Source organism: Buteo buteo, chromosome 27 (assembly GCF_964188355.1).
Source record: "Buteo buteo chromosome 27, bButBut1.hap1.1, whole genome shotgun sequence".
Taxonomy (NCBI): Eukaryota; Metazoa; Chordata; class Aves; order Accipitriformes; family Accipitridae; genus Buteo; species Buteo buteo.
Genome location: NC_134197.1, coordinates 13,880,059 through 13,899,040, shown reverse-complemented (window position 1 = coordinate 13,899,040; position 18,982 = coordinate 13,880,059). Strand labels below are relative to the sequence as shown.

General features: G+C 47.4%; 1 protein-coding gene across 1 annotated transcript in view; it reads right to left on the bottom strand.

Moving 5' to 3' along the window:
• The window catches only part of USP7 (ubiquitin specific peptidase 7), a 75,595-nt gene extending 72,975 nt beyond the window's left edge, over positions 1-2,620 (bottom strand). Inside the window, exon 1 of the mRNA XM_075058729.1 lies at positions 1,958-2,620. Coding sequence (XP_074914830.1) covers positions 1,958-2,039 — 82 coding nt within the window. The 5' untranslated portion in view covers positions 2,040-2,620. The remainder of the gene's footprint in view (positions 1-1,957) is intronic.
• Positions 2,621-18,982: the final 16,362 nt, after the last annotated feature.

The window sequence follows — 18,982 nt, the reverse complement described above, 5'->3', positions numbered from 1 at the left end:
TCCTGTACCCCCAGGGACAGAGGGGGTGCAATCCAGAGAAGTTCAGAACACCTTTAAACTGCATAAAAACGTTCAGCATTTCACAGTGTGCCCAGCATGGTAGAGCATAAAGCCCAGAAAAATGAAAATAAAACCATTAAATATAGTCAATATTCTAAAGGACTTGAAAAGGATTTTGAGAAAAAGCAGACTGCTAAAGGCTATCAAACAATCTGCTGGAAAAGGTAACCTACAAGATGTTAATATTTGTATGCATACAAACAAATATGAGGTATATTTTAAATCACCCCCTTTTATGTATTTGTCACACAGTATATAAACACCAGTTTGGAGATTTTTCTAAAACAAAACCAAAAACAGTAGCTCTGACAGTAAATAAGCTTTAGCTACTATTTTATGAAATAAGAGATTCGTGTTTAAGAAAGAAAGGTTTTATGTTATGACCTTCTAATCTTGAAATGTAATCTCACAGTCGCTGTGACAAACTTCCACTAAACACCTTTGCTGCTCCTGATTTCAGTGGCTATTATTTAGCAGAAAGGTACATTTGCTAAGTCGATTGTCACGTTTTCAAGCAAAATATCTTGTGTTGGTGAACATTTATGCCACTGTTAATTAAAACGGTCGTAACAGAAGTGGCATCTTCACAGCCAGGCATTCTAAACGATATTTAGGTAGTTGGTGTTGTTGACCTCCACATCAAATACCATCGGTACGAGCAGCGTACCGTGGCTGCCCATCCTTAGGGAACAAAATCCTGCCGAACGTTCGCCCCAAATAATTTTACATCGTCAGATTCAGACGGAAGGCGGTGTTCGAAGGGGGTGGCTGTGTAAAAATAACAACACAATGCAAAAAAAAAAAAAAGCCACGGTAAAGGCACCACTGGAGACTACACCGGGACGGGAGTAGAGAACCAGCCTGAAAACGTAGTGCCTCCTTTATGAGCCCAGCGCAACTGCATGACGGTGCAGGATCCGGGCCGAGGGCTGTGCAGGCGCTACACATGGCCAGCGCTGCCCGCCGACCCCGCGCTAGGCCCGGCCGGCAGCCGTTCCTGTAAATAACCCTCAGAGGAGGGTTAATTAAAAATGGCGAGCAGCGTGGCTGCCTGCATACAATGAGCGGCCGGGCCGAGCCGCCGCGCCGCCCCGCACGGCCCCGGGCAGGGCAGGGCTGAAACCCACCGCCCACCCCGACGGCGGGAGCGGGGGACGCCGGCGGCGGGCCGGGCTAGGCCCCGCTGCCCACCGTCCGCCGCCCGGCTGCCGCGGGGGCCGGGCAGCCCTCGGGACAGCCGCGTCCCCTTCGCCCGCGGAAGGCAAAAGCCTCCCCCGAGATCGCAACTACTCGGAGACGGACCCCCACGTCCGGGTCCGCGTCCATTCCCTCCCTCCCCAGGCCGGAGGGGCCCTCCTCGGGGCGCGGCTGCGCGCCCCCGCCGCCCCCCGCCAGGCCGAAGGTCCGGGCTCCGGCCGCACGCCTCGCCCCGGGGGAGCGGGTCTCCTTTTGTAGCAGCACTTCCCCCGTACCCTCCCCCTCCCGCGATGCAAATTCCTGCAGAGCCCCCTCCGCCCACCCCCCCCCGGCCTCGCACCGCTCCTCACGGCCGCAACTTTCCCCGCCGTCGTTCCCCCCCCACCTCCCCCCCGCCCCCGCTCCCTCCGAAGCGCCGCCGGGCAGAGCTGCCCGCGCCTCGGGAGGGGGGGAGAGAAGCCCCGCGGCCGGGACTTGGCCGCGGCCGGGCACGGGACGGCGAGCGGCGGCCGCCCTTGCTCGCAGGGGAGGCGAGGGCCGGGCGCGTGTTTACCGCGGCGGGAGGAGGGGAGCTCCCCGAGGGGGACGCGGCGGCCGAGGGGGAGCCCCGGGAGCCGGCAGCGAAGCAGAGGGGCGGGGGGGGGGGAGGAAACTCTCCTCAGAGTTGAGGGCGCGGGGCCCTGCGCGGCCCCGGCTTTACCTTCCATCTCCATGTCCTCGGGCTCGCTCAGCTGCTGCTCCCCGGGCTTCTGGTGCTGCTGCTGCTGCTGATGGTGGTTCATGTCGGGCTGGGGCTGGGGCTCGGGCTCGGCGGCGGCCTGGGCCTTTCCCGCTGGGGGCTGCGGGCCTGCGTCGGCAGGGGAAGGGGCGGAGGAGCGGCGGGGCCTCGGCAGAGGCCGGGACTGGGCACCCGCCTCGGGGGGCTGCGGCTGGGCTCCGGCGGGCAGGGAGCGGGCAGCCGGCGGAGGCAGCGAGACGCGCACGTATTTGCTCGCTATTCGCCCAATCTCGGCGGCGGCACCCGGTCGGGGGAAAGGGGTGGGGAGGAGGGACCGGCCGGGGGTGGCGGCTTCCCCGGGGGCCGGAGGGGAGGGGACCGGGAGGAGGGGAAGGGGAAGGGGGGGGGGGACGGGAGACCAGGAGTCAGGGCCCGGCGGCTGCGCCCGGCGCTTCCCCCTCCCCCGGCGAGGTGTCCCCGGCGCTGCGAAGTCGGGGAGGCGCCGCGGGGCCCCTCCTCTGCCCTCCCGCCCCCCCCAGCGCCCCGGCACAGCCGCTGGCCGACGCCCGGCTCGCTGCTCCCGGCCCGCGGGCCGCCCCCGTTGCCTGTGCCCCGGCGCGCTGGTACCGCTCCGCCGCCGCCAGCGCTCTCTGTCTCAAAATGGCGGCTGCGGTAAACGCCGTGAAATGTCACATCCGCATGAGGGGCAGCCCAGCGAGCCGGGGAGGGGGAGGCAGCGCCGCGGCCGCCCCGGGAACAGCAGCCGCCGCCACCGCCACAGGAGGCCGGAGGGGCGGGGCCACAGGGGCCGGGCCCGGGCGCCGGCGCCGCCGCCGTGGCCTCCCCTCAGGCCGCCGCCGCCACCTGCGCGCAGCCCGGGCAGCGCCGCCGCGGCCGCCGAGGGTCCTCGCTGCCCGCCGGCCGCCGCGGGGGGAGACCCGCTCCTCCCGGAGGCCCGGGACCGCGCCCTACGCCCGCGCCTTGTGGGAGCCCGGGCCCGCCCGCGCCTCCGCGGGGGAGCCTCTGGCCGCGCAGCCCGCCGCCGCCCAACGGGCCCCGCCGCCGCTACGCGCCCTCTCGCGGCCGAGGGCGGCGGCCCCCGCGGCGGGGCCCGGCCGGGACCGGGGGGGGGGGGGGGGCTGCGGGCCGCCCCCGGGCAGCTCAGGCCCCCGCGGAGGCTCGGTGGAGGCGCCGGGCTCCGTCTGGGCCCCGGGGGCTTCCGTGCCCGCTGCGGGCACGCCTCGCCCCTTGCGCGCAGGCCCGCGTGTGTGTGGCTGGGTGCGGGGCTCATGGCGGGCTCGGGGCCTGGCAGGCCCTTCCCGGCGCTGCGCTCCGGCCTTGGAGCCGGGGCGCGGCCAGGCGGGAGGCGGTTGCTGGCGGTGGCCGTGGCTGAGGTGGGTCCTACTCGGTGCTCGCCCCGTCCCCTGGCGGGGCACCCCGCTGCCCTATGTCCCTGGGCTGCCGCGCTTGTAGGGCACGAGCTGGCAGATACAGGACATATTTGCGTGATGTGTGGAAGGAGAGAAATCTTCTGTAAACAAGGCTGCTCCTCGCCTGGATGCCGCTATTTTTCATGAGCCTTGTATGGAGGACGTGGTCCCTTCCAGGGAAGGGACCCATTCGTTTTCCTGTGGTGGAAGGAGAAGGCAGGGGTGCGGCTGAATAAGTAACACCTGGCTGATCCAGTCTGGGGCTAGAGCAACGAAGGAAGCAACTTGACTTAGGGATGGAAGAGTAGCTGTGGAGAGACACGTTAAACAGTCCAGTATTTAACCTCACGTTCCTGGGAAAGAGGACAGGCAGGCAGCAGGATAGTCTCCAACAGGAAAGGCTCAGGACATGCAAAATTGGGCCTCCTGAAGGGACTGAAAACGTACCCAAGCAGACAGTGCTGGTCTGACTGCAAGTGGATAAGTGAACTAAAAGTTTATTTATTTTTCTAGTTTATAAAATGAGCAAATCAAAACCAGTCTGGGGGACCAGTCCTGCCTGTCTGGGCTCCAGCTGGCCCCTTCTCAGCAACACCGGAGTCTGCAGGGCTGGGCAGGAGAGGAAAATAATTTCCAAGTCTGAAGTCCTGCCTTACATAGTAAAACTCCAGGGCTAGAAAGAGGAAAAATAAGGGGAGTTGAGGATATTAGTGGGAAGTTCAGGATATTAGTGGGAAGTTCAGGTTTTAAACCAGTTAATTTTATAGTTTGCCTTCCAGAAAGCACATTCTGATCTTTCCCTGTTGTTCTTCTCAATTTTCAAAAGCTGTCTGAAGAAAAATGATTTACAAACCTGGAAATGATTAGTTGCTATTGACCCAGGCAAAAATATGACAAATCTGCTACACCCGAGTTTACAATATCTCAGCAAAAGAGGGGGATTAGGACAGAGGTTCAGACAGAGATTGATGCACATATCTTTAGTTTCTTAATGTCCTAAGCTTTGAATTCCCCACTGCCAGCGTTTCCCTATAATTGCATCCCAGAACAATTGCTCTTTCCTAATGAGTTCCATTCCAAACTCCTAAATCATACACAGGTTTAAACTCATCCCTCCATCCTCCTTCCACAAGTAATTCCCCATTACAGGATGAACCAGTATGTCACAACAAGGAGGTGGCTACGGGTTATTACCTGATTCTTCAGCCATGGACACTGGGTTTGTGGGCAAGGAACAACTGAGGAAAATGATTTCACTACTGCAAAGAACCAGTCCCAAAAGTTAACCATAAGCTGATGTTATCATAAGTGTTGAAAACATTCTTTTATATACAAAAACTTCTTTGAGCTTCACTTCATTTTAAGGCAGCTCATTTTCCAAAATTCTTGAATTCTCCTACTGTTTTAGAGGAGCAGAAGTCGTGTCAAAGGCATCTGTACAAACCCTTTGCAGTGGAAAGGGCAGTGTGGAAGAGAGAGGCAGGAATTTGCCTGTCAGTAACTGGACGCAGGAACGATGTATCATCAGTTTGTGAAGATGGCACATCACAATCAAGCACTTGATTGTGTATTCCTAATTTAAGTGAACTTTATCTTTTCAGAGTCCAGCTACAATATGGACTAAAGTACCTTATAATGTTTTGAAAAGATATGTGAAAATCCGTCATTTATATTGTGTGAAAATAGCTGAGTAAAAGCAAATCTATTGAGAATTGATTCAGGTACTTCTATTTAAGAGGGAATAGATTTTAAGTATGTGTCTATAATAATCTCACATGCATTTCTGAAATAATTAAATAGTAGGCATTTTATACCATCAGCCAGTGACTGTAGCACTGTGATTTGATTGTTTCTAGGCAGGAAATAGAAATCTTATTAATTGCCAAGCCTAAGGTGAAGTCCAGATCTCAACATATGGTAACATTTTATCCCCAACTACATGAAGGATACTTCTGCTGAGTATTTCTGGCCCATTGCCTCTTCCTCCTGAAACTTTCTGCTGTTCACCTTTCTCCAGTATGAGACACAAAAGCTCTGTCCTTTGAAGGAAAGGACAGTCACCTTTTGTATAACCACCTGGCCATATCAATGCTGCCGGCATTTCACCCAGCCTCTACGCCAGCGCTGATATCCAGTCACTTTTTTATCCAGCTGTTCCATAAATGCCTTCTATTTTCTAAATAAATATCTTTCTGCACTGCACACCCCATCCTTGACAACCACATCCCTTTGCAAGTGATCCCTGTCGACTGTAGTTCTGATGGCTAATTCCTTCTGCAGAAATGCTGGGCAAATCCCTGGCAGGGGTTACTGATATTGAAAAAAAAAAAAAAAAAAAGATCATGAGCGGAGACATGATGAATACAGTTTATGTATCCATTCCTATTCCTTTTATTCTTGTCCTTACTTTTCCACTCTTTCATTTCCTACACCCACTTACTGAATCTTGTCTAAATTTAGGCCTCTATCCTGTCAACTAATCCAGTCCCTCTTGGCCCTTGTGCCCACACACAAAGCACTGGGGAATCTGGTGAGGCTGCACCTGAGCAAAGGATTTCATCCTCCAGGTTGCGGTCGTAGATTAGTAGGCAAAGGAGATCCCTTATTGTGTGCTCTGAGGGTCAATAGGGCTGTTGGACCGACTGCCTGCAGCCTCCCGGCATTCCCTCCACATTAGTCATCGTAATGAGAGATGACGTTAAGGAGGTGCCATCATCTTTAAAATGCCATTGAAGAAATGAGCTTCGTTTTGTGAGCTGCTGACCTGCTCCCAAGCCTCCCTGAAATTTAAAAATAAATCCAACTCGGGCTGTTTATTTTTAAAACACTCGCAAGCCAGTGTTGGTCTGCCTGTGTGCCAGGCTGAGCCGTCAGGAGCCAGAGCGAGCCCTGTGTCTCCGCTGTGTTTCTCCCCTCCAGGTGAGAGATCCTGCCCTCCAGGTGAGAGATCTGACCACGGTGGAGCCAGGGAGGCTCCCCCTGCCCTAGTGCTGCCCCGCAGTGGGATACCCCCCGTCTTCAGCAGGGCCTGATGGCCACCGCAGAGAAACTGTAGGAGGGAACCACACCAAAGTGGGCTGAAGGAAAGGAGGAGGATGCTTAGGCCATCCTCTGCCCCATGGCAGAATCAGTTAGACTGGGGGTGTTTCTGCCAGTCCCTGCTGCTCAGCTGCTTCAGGAAATCTTGCTTCTCACTTGGCTCTGTTTGCTGCCCTGCCTTCAGCTTCAGTGATGTCCTCTCCTGGCCAGTCTCTACACTTACTTCCAGCACCACTCATGGTGCTCCATAGTGCGTGCAGGTGTCCATGTCTATAATTAAGAAAATTTATAGCCATTTAATGACAGAAGGGCAATTACATCAGCACACACCCTTAATATGGATGCACTAAACCAGCAAAACTGGGGTTGCTGCTTGTGCAGCTTACTCTACTATGTTTCTGGATGAATATACATTAATGCAAATGTGCCTCTGTGCCAGCACGATGCTTCCTCAAGACATTAAGTTTGCGCTTGTGGGACTGTACCCACAGTTACACCAGGCTGCCTTCCCCACTTAGGCAGCCTCTTCTGGTCTCTTACAGTTTTTCTCCTTCGTCCCACATCCATGATCAGAGACGCTTTGCATTACAGTGATAAAAGTAGTTAAAGTATTCTCATTGTTGCTGGAAGCTCTGTGTTCCCCTGTTCATGGCCCTTCTAATGCTAGTGCTGCCTGGCTTGCTTTGTGCCTAAAGAGTGTGAGGTGGAACCCAGGAGACCTTATTTAGGGAGCCAAAGAAATCCATTGTCCTGGGTGCTCTAGATTAATGCCATCGCAAATCAGAGACCTTCCAGCTGAACCAGGCGATCTGTGGCTCTTGTGAACACCTTCAAGCTGAGTGTGGGGAGGAAAATAATCATAAGCCCCCTGCAGCACGAGACAGGAAGGCAACAGGCAAAAGGCAGAAAATGTTGTTAAAGTCCCAAAATTAGGTGGAAAAACTAGATAATTTGTTTGGCTGCAATGTATGTATTTAGCTATAACAACTTGTTGCACAAGTAGTGGGATCGATGGAGTTTCACATCCTGTAAATGTGTTTCCCACATTTTCTAACCCTCTAACATCCTGCAATAACCCCAGCCTTTCATGGCTTTTCTTTCCACGAAGTGACAAATAGCTCCAAACAACCCCAGTCTTTCTCTGAGCAGGCGCTGGACCCAATGACCTCTGAAAGTCCTCCCAGCTGAAATAATTCTGTGGTTCTTTAATGAGCCAGCAATTTCCACAAAGTTTGCAGGTATTTATTAGTTCAGTCTTCTACCCCTTTATCATTCTTTGTTGAGAGTGACAGGCAGGCAGACAGTGCAATAACCTAAGCTCTGTTTCCTCCGAAAACTAGGGTAAAATACATAAGTACAAAATTTTCAGGGATGTTTTCAGTTCAGAGATCTTTGGTTTGATGATTTCTCTTTAACTGAACAAACATTATCTTTTAAGGAGAGATATAAATCACTATTCCTTAATAATAAAAGGTGGTAAATCCATTACAAATGAATGCATCCCATAGTTCAAAGCTTTACATGATTTGAAGTATATTTTTGAGCAGTTTTCCAAAGTCATATTTTTCATATGACTTTCACAGGGAGTCAAGACATCTAATTTCACAGCCATTAAAAAAAAAAAAAAAAAATGATAAAGTTTAATTTTCACAATAAAACTAAGCCTGTTTTGCTAAAAAGTTGTATGTTTACATTTAAGCTGCTAGGTGGTGACTCGGTCTCTGTTTACCATCTTTGAAAAGTCCAATGATTCCTTTTTCTCATCAAATTTTGTTGGACACAGTAAACTATGAAGTCAAGTGTTACAGTGATATACATCCAAAGTAAAAAGGGAATGGAAGGTACTTTACTGGTCCATCTTTTTCTGTACAACTGTAATTAATCAACTAAGGGTACTGTAAAAGTGGTGTCTCACTCTGAGTAGAAGGCAGAAGGTGAAGCTAAAAAGTATCTATGCAGTTAGGTATAGTTGCAACAGCCCTTTTAAAAATAAATGTATTATTAGCGGAAGACAAGGATTGCCAGGAAGAAAACTGATACCTCCTGTGCAGCATGCGTTGTTCTGCCAAAGCACTTCCACCTGCAGAGGTTCTCAAAATGCTTGTAATGTGGTCTTTGAATAATCTGTACATCTCCTCCTCTGTAAGGGAGGTGAGGTGTTTAAGATCACCGTATTTACAAACGGGCAGCGAAAGATGAAGTGACTTGTCGTGCACCACAGGTCATACAGCAGCTAACTCACTGTCAGCGCCAGAATGTGAGCTGTGTATATATTAAAGAGCTGAGTTATGTGGTCTCTTTTAGAAAAACTGATGGTTTGTGTGTTCTGGTCATCCCTGTATCACACATCCAAGGAAAGGTGGCACAGAGTAGTGGGATGAAAATCAGGTGAATTCTTCAAGCATGGCATAGCAATTGATCACCCTGTTGCAAATTTTCTATTGTTTAAGTCTCTTGTCTTTTGACATCAAAAGCAAGTATCACCTGAAATGGTATTTGGCCACTTGTCTATCCAACTGTGGAGAATACCAAAAGATTTCTGTGCCCTTTGCCCGGAGAGTTCTTGAAGACAACAAGAATAGAAACTTTCCAGTTACGGTACCAGGCTGAGACTTAGGAGATGGGACTTCAGTCCTTGGCTTTGTCACAGACCTCCTCTGTGACACCTCCTCTGCAAAGCACCAGATGGCTGATCCAGAAGACTGTGGCACGCATTTAAGGGGTCTTGCTGACTAGAGGAGTTAGTTGTGTATCCACAAATGTAGTTCTCTGCTTGTCTGGTCACAGGAAAGGGTCACAGAGATGGGCAGGTACTATCTCTGCTAAATAAAATGTTTCCTGATGTTGACCAGGTCTGCCAGGTGTTAGTGCTGCTAAGCAAACTATTATGCAAAATATTATGTTCAAGTGAGAATAAATACAGAATATAATATGAAAGATCTGGGTACTTCAAAATTTGAGCTATTCCTCCTCCCTGAGATCATCTTCTATTGCCTGGCCACACATCAAATCCCTACCCAGGTGCTGAGTTTCGCTTTTGTGTACCAGGAAGGTGACGGCAACCCAGGCATCAGCCTGAGACCTACAGTGCTGTCTAAACACTGCAATTGCCTTATCTCCTTCCCCTACCTTCTTCCTCAGAAGAAAAACCTGGCTCCACAAATCCTTTCCTTCTTTCAAGTGTCCACATTAATGATTACCTCCTCCCTGCCACTGGTTCTTCTTCACCCTGGTCTTCACTTTATCCTGACGGTTTAACAAAATGTGAAAACAGGGCAGGGGCAGCATAAGCATAGGAGATCCTATGGCTGCATTGAATCTTTATCTATCATATTTGAATGATCTGTCATATATTAAGGGTAGATTTGATGTCTTTTCAAAGTGTTATTTACAATCTGGCAGAGTTCAGTACAAATGAAGGAACTGATCCTGCAATTTGATCAACCCAGGTAAACCCAGTGAAGTCAGTGGAGTCTGCACGGATGGATCAGATTCCGGTATTGGAGATTATTCTTGTAAATTGTTTAACATGCAAACGTCACAAAATCTGTAACCCCCAAATGATCAAATAAAACAAGGCAACTGAGATCCGCAGTTGGCATTTTTACTTCAAATGAATGTTACAGCATTGGCTAAATTAATCCATTTGTTTTAAGTGGCAGAGGAAAGATCCTAGAGAGGGAATAAATTAAAAGAAGTGAAACTATTAACAGAAAGAAACTTTTTAAAGATAAGCTTGGGAAGATACACCTTTTGCTTTGAAGTGAAGGTCCTAGAAGACATGACTCTTTTCTATCACTTTCAAATGAAAGCCCTGATCCTGCAGGGTGCTCTGTGCAGGCAGATCCAAGAACCAATGCAGTGTCCTTCAGTGTCTTGAGTTTTGCTTTCAGGTCAGAATTTCCCAGTAAAATAAACAAAAGTATTTTTCCTTTTTTTTTTTGGGGGGGGGGAGGGATGTGTGTGTGTGTGTGTGTGTGAAAGGAGTATCAGAATTATGAAGCTTCATTCTTCCCACAATAAACTGCTGAAGTGAAAGCCCTTTGGCTTTTGATAAAGATGTGACTGCTGAATTTTTCCCAGAGTAAGTTGTCTCCTAAGTATTATTAGGAATTTGAGTTCAGTAGGAGGAAGAAGCAGTTTGATTAGAAACCCCTGCCCTCAGATTGTTCAGGTATCAGCCCAATTGTCACTGTCATCCTCCTGGTTTTCCTATGCTATCTGCCAGCTAGCAAAGCTAGAGAGGTCAAAGTGCAAGCAAGCCAAAAACCCAGGACAGAATAAAAAAAGGTATCTCCAGCCTTTTGTCATAAAAGCCGTAAGAAACAAATGAGGTGCCTTTTTTTTTTCCCCTCCTCTTTAAGATACTTTTCAGACGCATATGTCAACAGGAATGATTGCTACAGATATTTGAATTCTCACAGACTGAGAATTAATTGCTAGAAAACTGCTCCTGTATGTGGGGTCTCACCACAGCAATGCCAGAATTGTGTAGAATGTTGCAGAGAGGAGGAAGATACCAATTAGAGTAATACAAAGAGCAGGGCTGGGAGTAGAGAGATAAACATCTGGAAGGCTCCCTGGGGCAATTGCATTTGAAGACTTAAAAATAGGAAGGACTAATTTAACTGGGATCCTGAAATGGAACTGAAACTGGTAGAGTTGTATGCCAGTGGAATCACATAATTGCACTTCTTCCTATTATCAGCGGTAGTTTACATTCAGAGGAGTTTAGGAAGCTGGACTTTTAAAGAACATAGAAGAACTGACACTAGAGTGTGGGAGGCAAGATGAGAGCATGAATTAACATTTCCACAGCGGTGAAGTCAAAGCCAAATATGGCATCTGACTACCTTTATATGTTCTCAATATTTAGCAATGAATATTAATTATATTTAATACAAGCTGGTTTGTTATTTGAATTCGAAACTTACTTAAACATTCAATTGGTGCTAAAGCAGGCTGTCAGTCTTTCAGCATGCCTTGCTTTCTAGGCAATGCCTTCTATGTCCATTGTAGTGGAAGTGAAGTGGCCTTTCAGTCAGGGTACATTTTGGCTGAGCTTGGTTTTTAGCAAGAATAAACCATTTAATTCTTTTGAGAAAATTGGGGGGAAAAAAGATCTTTCAGGCAGTTTTAGATATATTGTATTTTAAATATTTCTGATGCATGGTGCCGTCAGCAGTAGTAGGGCATGGGGAGGAAAGAATTATCAGTTTAATTTTTCAGATATGCTATGCTTGGAAAACCCTTGAATGGATCATTTTTAAAGATACCCTCTGGTCAGAATTCACTTATTTGTCTGGGATCCTAAGGGTAAGATAACTTTCAATAAGTTTTGGGTTTGATCCTTGATGTCTGCAGCTGCTGCATTAAGCAAAAAGCAGGATTCCTATGGTCATCTTTTACCCTTTCCACCAAGCATATGTATATGTATACTTAATATCCCCCATCATTTCTTCCTGACTGTACCTGGCAAAGGAAGTCCTTGCAGAATCATCACTGCTTTGCCAAAGTTGAAGGCTGTTGCCCGGAGTGATATGATGCATGTAGGAACCTGCTTTGACACTTCATTTCCCTGGCTTCTCTGGAGGCTACTTCAGTGTTTTGGCAGGCTGCTGTTGTTGGTACTCATTATACTTCTTGCCTCAATGCTCAAGGTGCATTGATACTTTCAAGAAGTTTTTCTTTAATAGCTTAACGTGCAGTATCTTCTACAAAAGCGTTAATTTGGTGCTTCTACATGCTCAGTGGGGTGGCTTTTTCATATTTCTATCCACAGACCCAATAAACTGTCACCATCAAGCCGGAGAATTCTGCCAAGGGTTAGCTCATGGACTCATCTGAATGCTTTGGTCATGGCAGGGGAGAGGGATTCCTCTTTATTAATAGGATTTCATGCTTCTGAGTAGCTTCAAGTAAATCAGTCCCAGAGGTCCTTTACAGCAGAAGCTGAAGGAGCAAAAGCCATCTTTCAACACAGACCAAGCCCCAAGAGGCTGGAATATTTAAAGATCTTATCAGGAGCTGTCTAACAAAGGCAAATCTTTTACCTCTGGCCTCAGTTCAGAACAAGCAGAAGATTTTGAGTGATGTTCAGCTGGGTTTCAAATCTGGGCAGACCTACAGCTGCAAGTAAAGAAGAACAGACGCTTTTGTTTGATGATTCTTTGGAGATTTAGTCCATCAGAACCCAAAGCTTAAAGCACTGACCTTCCCCAATACACACGGGAAGAAGCAGTACATCCAAGTAGTCAGGCTCCTTGATGTAAAAATGCCAGCAAGTTTTACCTAGACTGAATTGCTCCAAGGTAGACTCTTCAGACTTTGTTACAAGTTCATATGGCAATGGGTATTTTTGAAATCTCCTACAAAAAGCTCTGTTCTAGGGTCTTTATGGGGCTGCCATTGCTGACTTTCTTGGAACCACTTGTTGTCTGGTTTCTTAAATACTTTCTTGGTGACAGCAAGTGATTTTCATGCATCAGTCACTTCTCTTAGATTTTACATGGTAGAGAGCTGCAGAGAACTCACCTGAGAATCACTGCAAAGAAGGGACTTGAGCTACTTTGCCATTTCCACCCTGCATCTTATAATGAATCCCTGTTCTGAATTTTTTACAGAAACCAGTTGTAAAGTGTTACCTGAGCAAATGAATTCCCTTTGAATGTCTGTCTAACTTATTGTCTCACTTGGTATCAACACAATGGGCAACTCTGTTACCGATACCTTGCCTAACGGCTAAGCTACTCCAGTACATTTTGGTTTTATAACCCATCTGTCCTGAAGTTATAAATTATGTCAAACTGCATTTGATCTGAACAAAGCAGCCTCCACTATTTGTCTCAGGGATATTTCCTTCAAAGGCAACCGCAAGCTAGCTGTGTGGACTTTCTCCACTATGATTTAGATTTGGTCTGCAGCACAAAATCCTATTTTAGTCATCCTGTGCTGTGGAAATTGTTTCCAATATTATAGGAATCAAGCTGTTCAGCCCAGCAGAAACTTCATCTGTTGCAGGATAACATTACTTAGCTCTGAGTTTCCTTGGCTGTAGTCTCGCATGTATCTTTCAGAGTAAGCAATGCTATGCTGGAGATTGCTCTGAGTTGCCTTACCTTTTGTTTTTAATAGGACTTGGCTTCTGTATCCATCCCTTTCTCCTATCAATTCCATCCTTACATAGCTTTTGTCATTGTTGTTGCTTCTTTTTTGTCGCCTCCTGATACTCCAGGGCTAAGAATCCAGTCAGACCTCTGGAGAGGGCCAGCCGCTCGCTAGAACTGACTTCCCTGAAGAGACGGTTCTCCTCTGTCCTACTGTTGGGGAGTCTCTGATAAGATGCTGATTTTGTAACTTCTGTATCGTCCTGTCAGACTTTCTTCCCATTCCCATCCTCTTTTATTTTTTGCCCTCCTCGGCTGATTTATTTCTCTGGTAAAATGTTAACTCCTGCTCAAAGTGGGAGCTGCACAGAGCAGCTGATCCAGTTGTGGAGACCACCGGTTTCTGTTTGGCACTAGTACCAAGCCACCACTGTATGGACCCAAACCTCTCAGGGTAATAAAGGCTGGCATTTATCTCATTTAGAGTAGTCAAGATGTAGGACTGAGAAGCTTCACTGAAATGAGAATCTAAATGTTCTCTTCAAATGCAAAAATTATAGGTCAGTAACTTTCTTTTTTTAGGCAGTTGATATTTCACAATCAATACTGTTTGGGATGTTGCTAGTATAGTATAAGCTCTTGTTAGGCATTCACAGCATTAAAGCTTAACCAAAACTAGAGAACAAACTAACAACTAGGCAAAACGATCTGTACATTAATGCAGAAATGGATTATTCTGTGAAATATTTCAGATTTACACATGTACAAAGAAAAAAAAGCCAATATTTGTTTGGGAAATTTGAGTAAGGGTAAGGGAGGAGAGAGAATATTTTTCAAAAACTTCAGGCTGAGTATGTGAAAAATGTCTTATTAGTGCTACTTACGAAGTCACGGACATATCTTTCAAGGAAAAAGGTGGAAGCCTGTCCCTTAAGTGGTTTAAATAGTAGGAAGCAATCCTGCATTAGCAGATAGGATGGACTGAAGTACTGGTTACACAGACACTTAGGACTTAAGGAAGGCAATAATTGCCTTAGCCAGTACAGCTACAGCTGGAAGAGGATGAGTTGTGAAAGCCTCAGGCTCACACAGAGCTTTTCAGTTGGGATATTCCTATGCATAACTTTATACATACACATTTTCAGACCTGCAAATCTAATACAATTGATTTCTTCCTCTCTGTATCCTATAATTTGAGAGTGGAAACTTATTTGTAGTAGAGTGTTGTTTAAGCATGAGGGTAGCTTGATGTTTAAATAGGTTGTTTTTTAAAGGTACTTCCAACTTGTTACTGATCACCTCTCAGTACAACAGCTAGGCACTAGTTTCAAGGAAGTAGGAAACTTTTTCCAGTCCAATGTCCTCATTTCCTATGTTCCCGAACAATAATTTATAGCAATGTCACACAGTCCCAGAAATACTATGTTGCAAATGCCAGTATGCTTAAAGTTGTCACTACTGTTAGTCACCTCTCCCACCCTCTTGCCGGGTGTCACTGTCCTCAAAAGCAAGGACAACTTTTTTGTGAATTAGCACTGGGACTGCTGCAGTTCTGTATAAAGGCCAGCCCAGGCCGGAGTTATTTTCCTTCAGTATATTGGGCTGACAGTAGCAATCTAGGACCTGATTCCCCAGAGGATTAGATGTCTGCCTTGGAGAGGAGTAAGGCTGAAGGCATGTAACCTCAGACTGCTGATTTTAATCTGCTGTCCCAAGTGTGATGGAGTTTGGTTAAGCATCAGATAGTGGCAGTGATGGAGAGGTTCTGGGCTACGTGACAGGTACTAGAGGCCATGTAGATTGTTGGTCTGATTTTGCTGGCTGTGGAGAGCTTGGACATACTGATAAGCTATTTTTGAATCCTGCCAGGCAAAAGCTTGTGGACCAGCTGTCTAGAAATTCATGGGACATCCTCAATCCTCTTCTGCCCCAATGGAGGAGACAGAAAAGTGAAGTAGTTCTCTTATACACACAGCAGCAGGACAGCAGGGAAACCTGTGGCAGAGGCACAGCTGGAAGGACCCTAGCTGACTTTTAAGTGGTTGCAAGAACAGCCCCTGATTTGGGGAACTGGTGGCTGAGTGGATGGAGCCACAGCTGAGTGTGGTGGTGGGAGGAGGCAGGAGTGGAAGCCCAGGCTTATCCACTGCCTGAAGGGAAAAGGGCAATTCCAAGGGTATGCAGAAGTCCCGGCAGGGAGGGGTGGAGTAGTACAGGCAGGGGCTCCTGAGAGCAGGGAAGCCCAGGCGTGTTCCCAGATCCTGTGACACGGTGCAGCTCTGAAGACGGATACAGTCGTTTGATGTGTACATCACTTTGCAGTACAACAGCGCGTACCTGCTCATGGTTTTCTGCCTGATAGTGCAGTCTGAAGCACTGCAAGGAAACTGCTGTTTCAAAGGGAGACGTGCAAGCACGTGCTCCCTGTGCAATGCTTACGCTCCCACGCTCGCCCTCTCTTCTGTCTCTGTCACATACAACTCAGGTTCATTACTTTTCCTTCCCTGTTATTTTGGAAAAAAAATCACTGCTTTGGAAAAAAAAAAGCCATTTTATAATCATCAGGGAGGCCAGACCTTTTCAAAGCTTCAGAGCATTTTGAAAATTCTCACCAGAAAACATCTTGTGAGGAAACTGGAAGGAGCCAAGGCTGGTTCAGGAGTCATTTCTGGGAATGTGAGACTTCAAGGAAGACAAAATAGCATGAAGGAGAAAGGCCTATTGGTCCTCATGTTGTTGTTCTTCCTGTTCTTCTGGCTCCATCAGTTCTCTGCCAGTCCTGCCCAGAGGAGCTTCCTCATTCTTTCCCTGTTATTTTTGAATCCACCTCTTTCCATTTCCAAAAGACAGAACGTGAAGCCAATCCATAAATGAAACAACAAATCTCGTGTTTCCTAATGCCTAGCAAATACTCCCAGAGCCCGTCTGACAATCGCCAGGATGGAGGATGGCGCTGGGAACACCAGCCTGCACCGGGGGAGCAGGAGATGGCCAGACCCCGCAGCAGCAAGGCTGACAGAGCACACTCTCTCTTTTCTTGAGGCTAAGAGAATTAAGTCTTTTTACAAATCTTTATGTAGAAAATCTTATTTTTGTTTATTTTCCTAGATTGATGGTTGTGATTCTTCCTGCTTTATTTATGGAGACATTATTTGGCCACATGATTAACTAACACAACAACCAATTACAGGCATATTGTAGTAATTGGGAGTTTGTGTACAGAAAAATTACCATAGAAATTATATGAAATAAGCTCATCTCAGTGAAAAAGAGGAAGACAGAGGAAGACTGGCTATTAGAGCAGGGAGAGTGTAGACCATGCCTTGCCGTATAGATCTGTAATCTTGCTTTGCATTAGCAGACAGAGGTTCTTTTTCAAAAAACACATTTGGTGACATTTTAAAAAAATCTGCAGTTTACTAGAAGCTCACGTGTGGCATTTATTGTATCAAACAATAAAATGAATAAACTCCTTGTGGCCTATATTTGTTGCTAAATGCTTTTACTATGCAAAAGACACTTGAATAGGGATGTTACAAACGGAAGGTGCATTTGTGTGGTGTTTTGCAGCCAGTGGCCTGGTGTTGCCTCTGCTGCTTGGGACAGTTCCTGAACCCTTACACTGAAAAAAAAAGGGGTTTAGCTATTGCAGACATCCTGTAGGAACTGCTTCCAAGGAATAAGAGGCTTCAAATATCAATGGCTTCCCTGTTAGGAAATTTGAATTTTTCCTTGAAGGACTGGATAGCCTTAATGGTTGAATCCAGGAAGCAGAAAAATAGGTTAAGTGAAAGAAGCACAAAAGGATAAAAGCAACCTGTAGGCAATCTCCGTTTGTCCCAGAGGAATTTTGTAACAGAAAGGCAAAATGGTTCTGCAATATATCTGAAATTAAAAATTCACAAATTCAGACTACCTGTTCCCACTCCCAAAATAATTTGCTGTATGGTTTATCACCATCTTAGCACATTGATGATAAACTGGAAGAAATGCCAGCTAATTCAAGAACAGAGGGCACTGGGCAGCAAGGTAAAGAAAATGAAGAGTTCTGTGATTTGTATCCCACTCTAATAAAAAAGGTCAGCACCAAAAAAACAGTTCTAAGTCTAATTTTTCTTTATGGATTTAAAATCATTGTTGTATAGCAACAAGGACAATACATCTGTATAGCTACACTATTACTGTCAACAATGTTAAAAGAGAGGAGGAAAGGCAGTCGTTACAGTCACCAAACGTATAAATATAAAATTAAGGTTAAAGGAAGATACCGAAAACTGATAAAGGGAACCAAAAAAATTACTTGAGCATATCCTCTGAATATCCTGGTCTTTCACAGAGAGCACGGCCTGGAGCAGCTCCCTAAAGAGGAGCACACGTCAGCTGCTTCGCCAACAGCAGCTCATCCTGCGGGGAGAACACAGCACAGCAATGGGTGAAGGCAGTCCCCCTCCCAGGGAGCTACAGGGTAGTCTGATAACAAAATTACAAAGATAACATAGTTAACATGCTATAGGCTGTGCAAGCTAAGTTCTCACTGCTGTAAAGCTGAACAGTTCAATGCAGTCAATGCACATATGTCAGTTCGGTCCACTGGAGGATTCGGGGCTGTTGCGCACCCCCGAGTATGCATCTTGCAAATCTCAGGTGACACCACGTTCCTGGAGAAGCACAATAAAGGGGAAAACAATGTGCCATAAACCAGGGTCGTCTTAAGCCGCCACCGTCAGGTGACTTCCCACACAGCCTTTACGACAGCCATAAACCAGGCCTGCATCGTCCGCCCGTGCCGTGCGCTCAGGAGAGCAGACATCTTTATTGCCAAGCAAGCCCCGGCCACCCGTATTTTCATTATATTTTACATACTCGCAAATGATCTGTTCACTGAGAGCTTTAAAAGGCCAAGTTACGCTAGGGCTGACGGAGACCCAGCTGGCAGGGTTGTTGTTTCGGCCATCTGAGGACAGGAGCTCCCCATGTGCGCGGCGCTTGGGAGGAACCAGGAGTGCGGGGAATTGCTCTCTGCCTTCTCCTGCCACCGCACACGCTCTGCACGGCTGGAGAAGGACCATGGGAAGTCCATTAGGAAAAAGTTTGCCATTTAGCTTGTCAAAGCAAAGACGATCCCCAAGTTAGACACATGGTGTTATTTGTGATTGCCTGGGACAAAGCTCAGGCGTGCCAACCTGCTTTTAACGGCGAGGAGGTGCCCTCTGCATTAGTCCCCAGCATGTCTGTGTCGGGGTCAGGCTATGCCCTGCGCATTTTTCATTTTTCACAAAAGAAGCAAGGAGATTAGCTCCCAAATGAATAAATCCAGAGCATTCCACGTGTCACTCTATTAGAGTGCTGCACAGGGGAGAAAGCCACCACGTCTCCCCAAGTACAGAAGCTTCAAGAAGAGCACAACTGTGCTATCAGACATCAGAGAATCT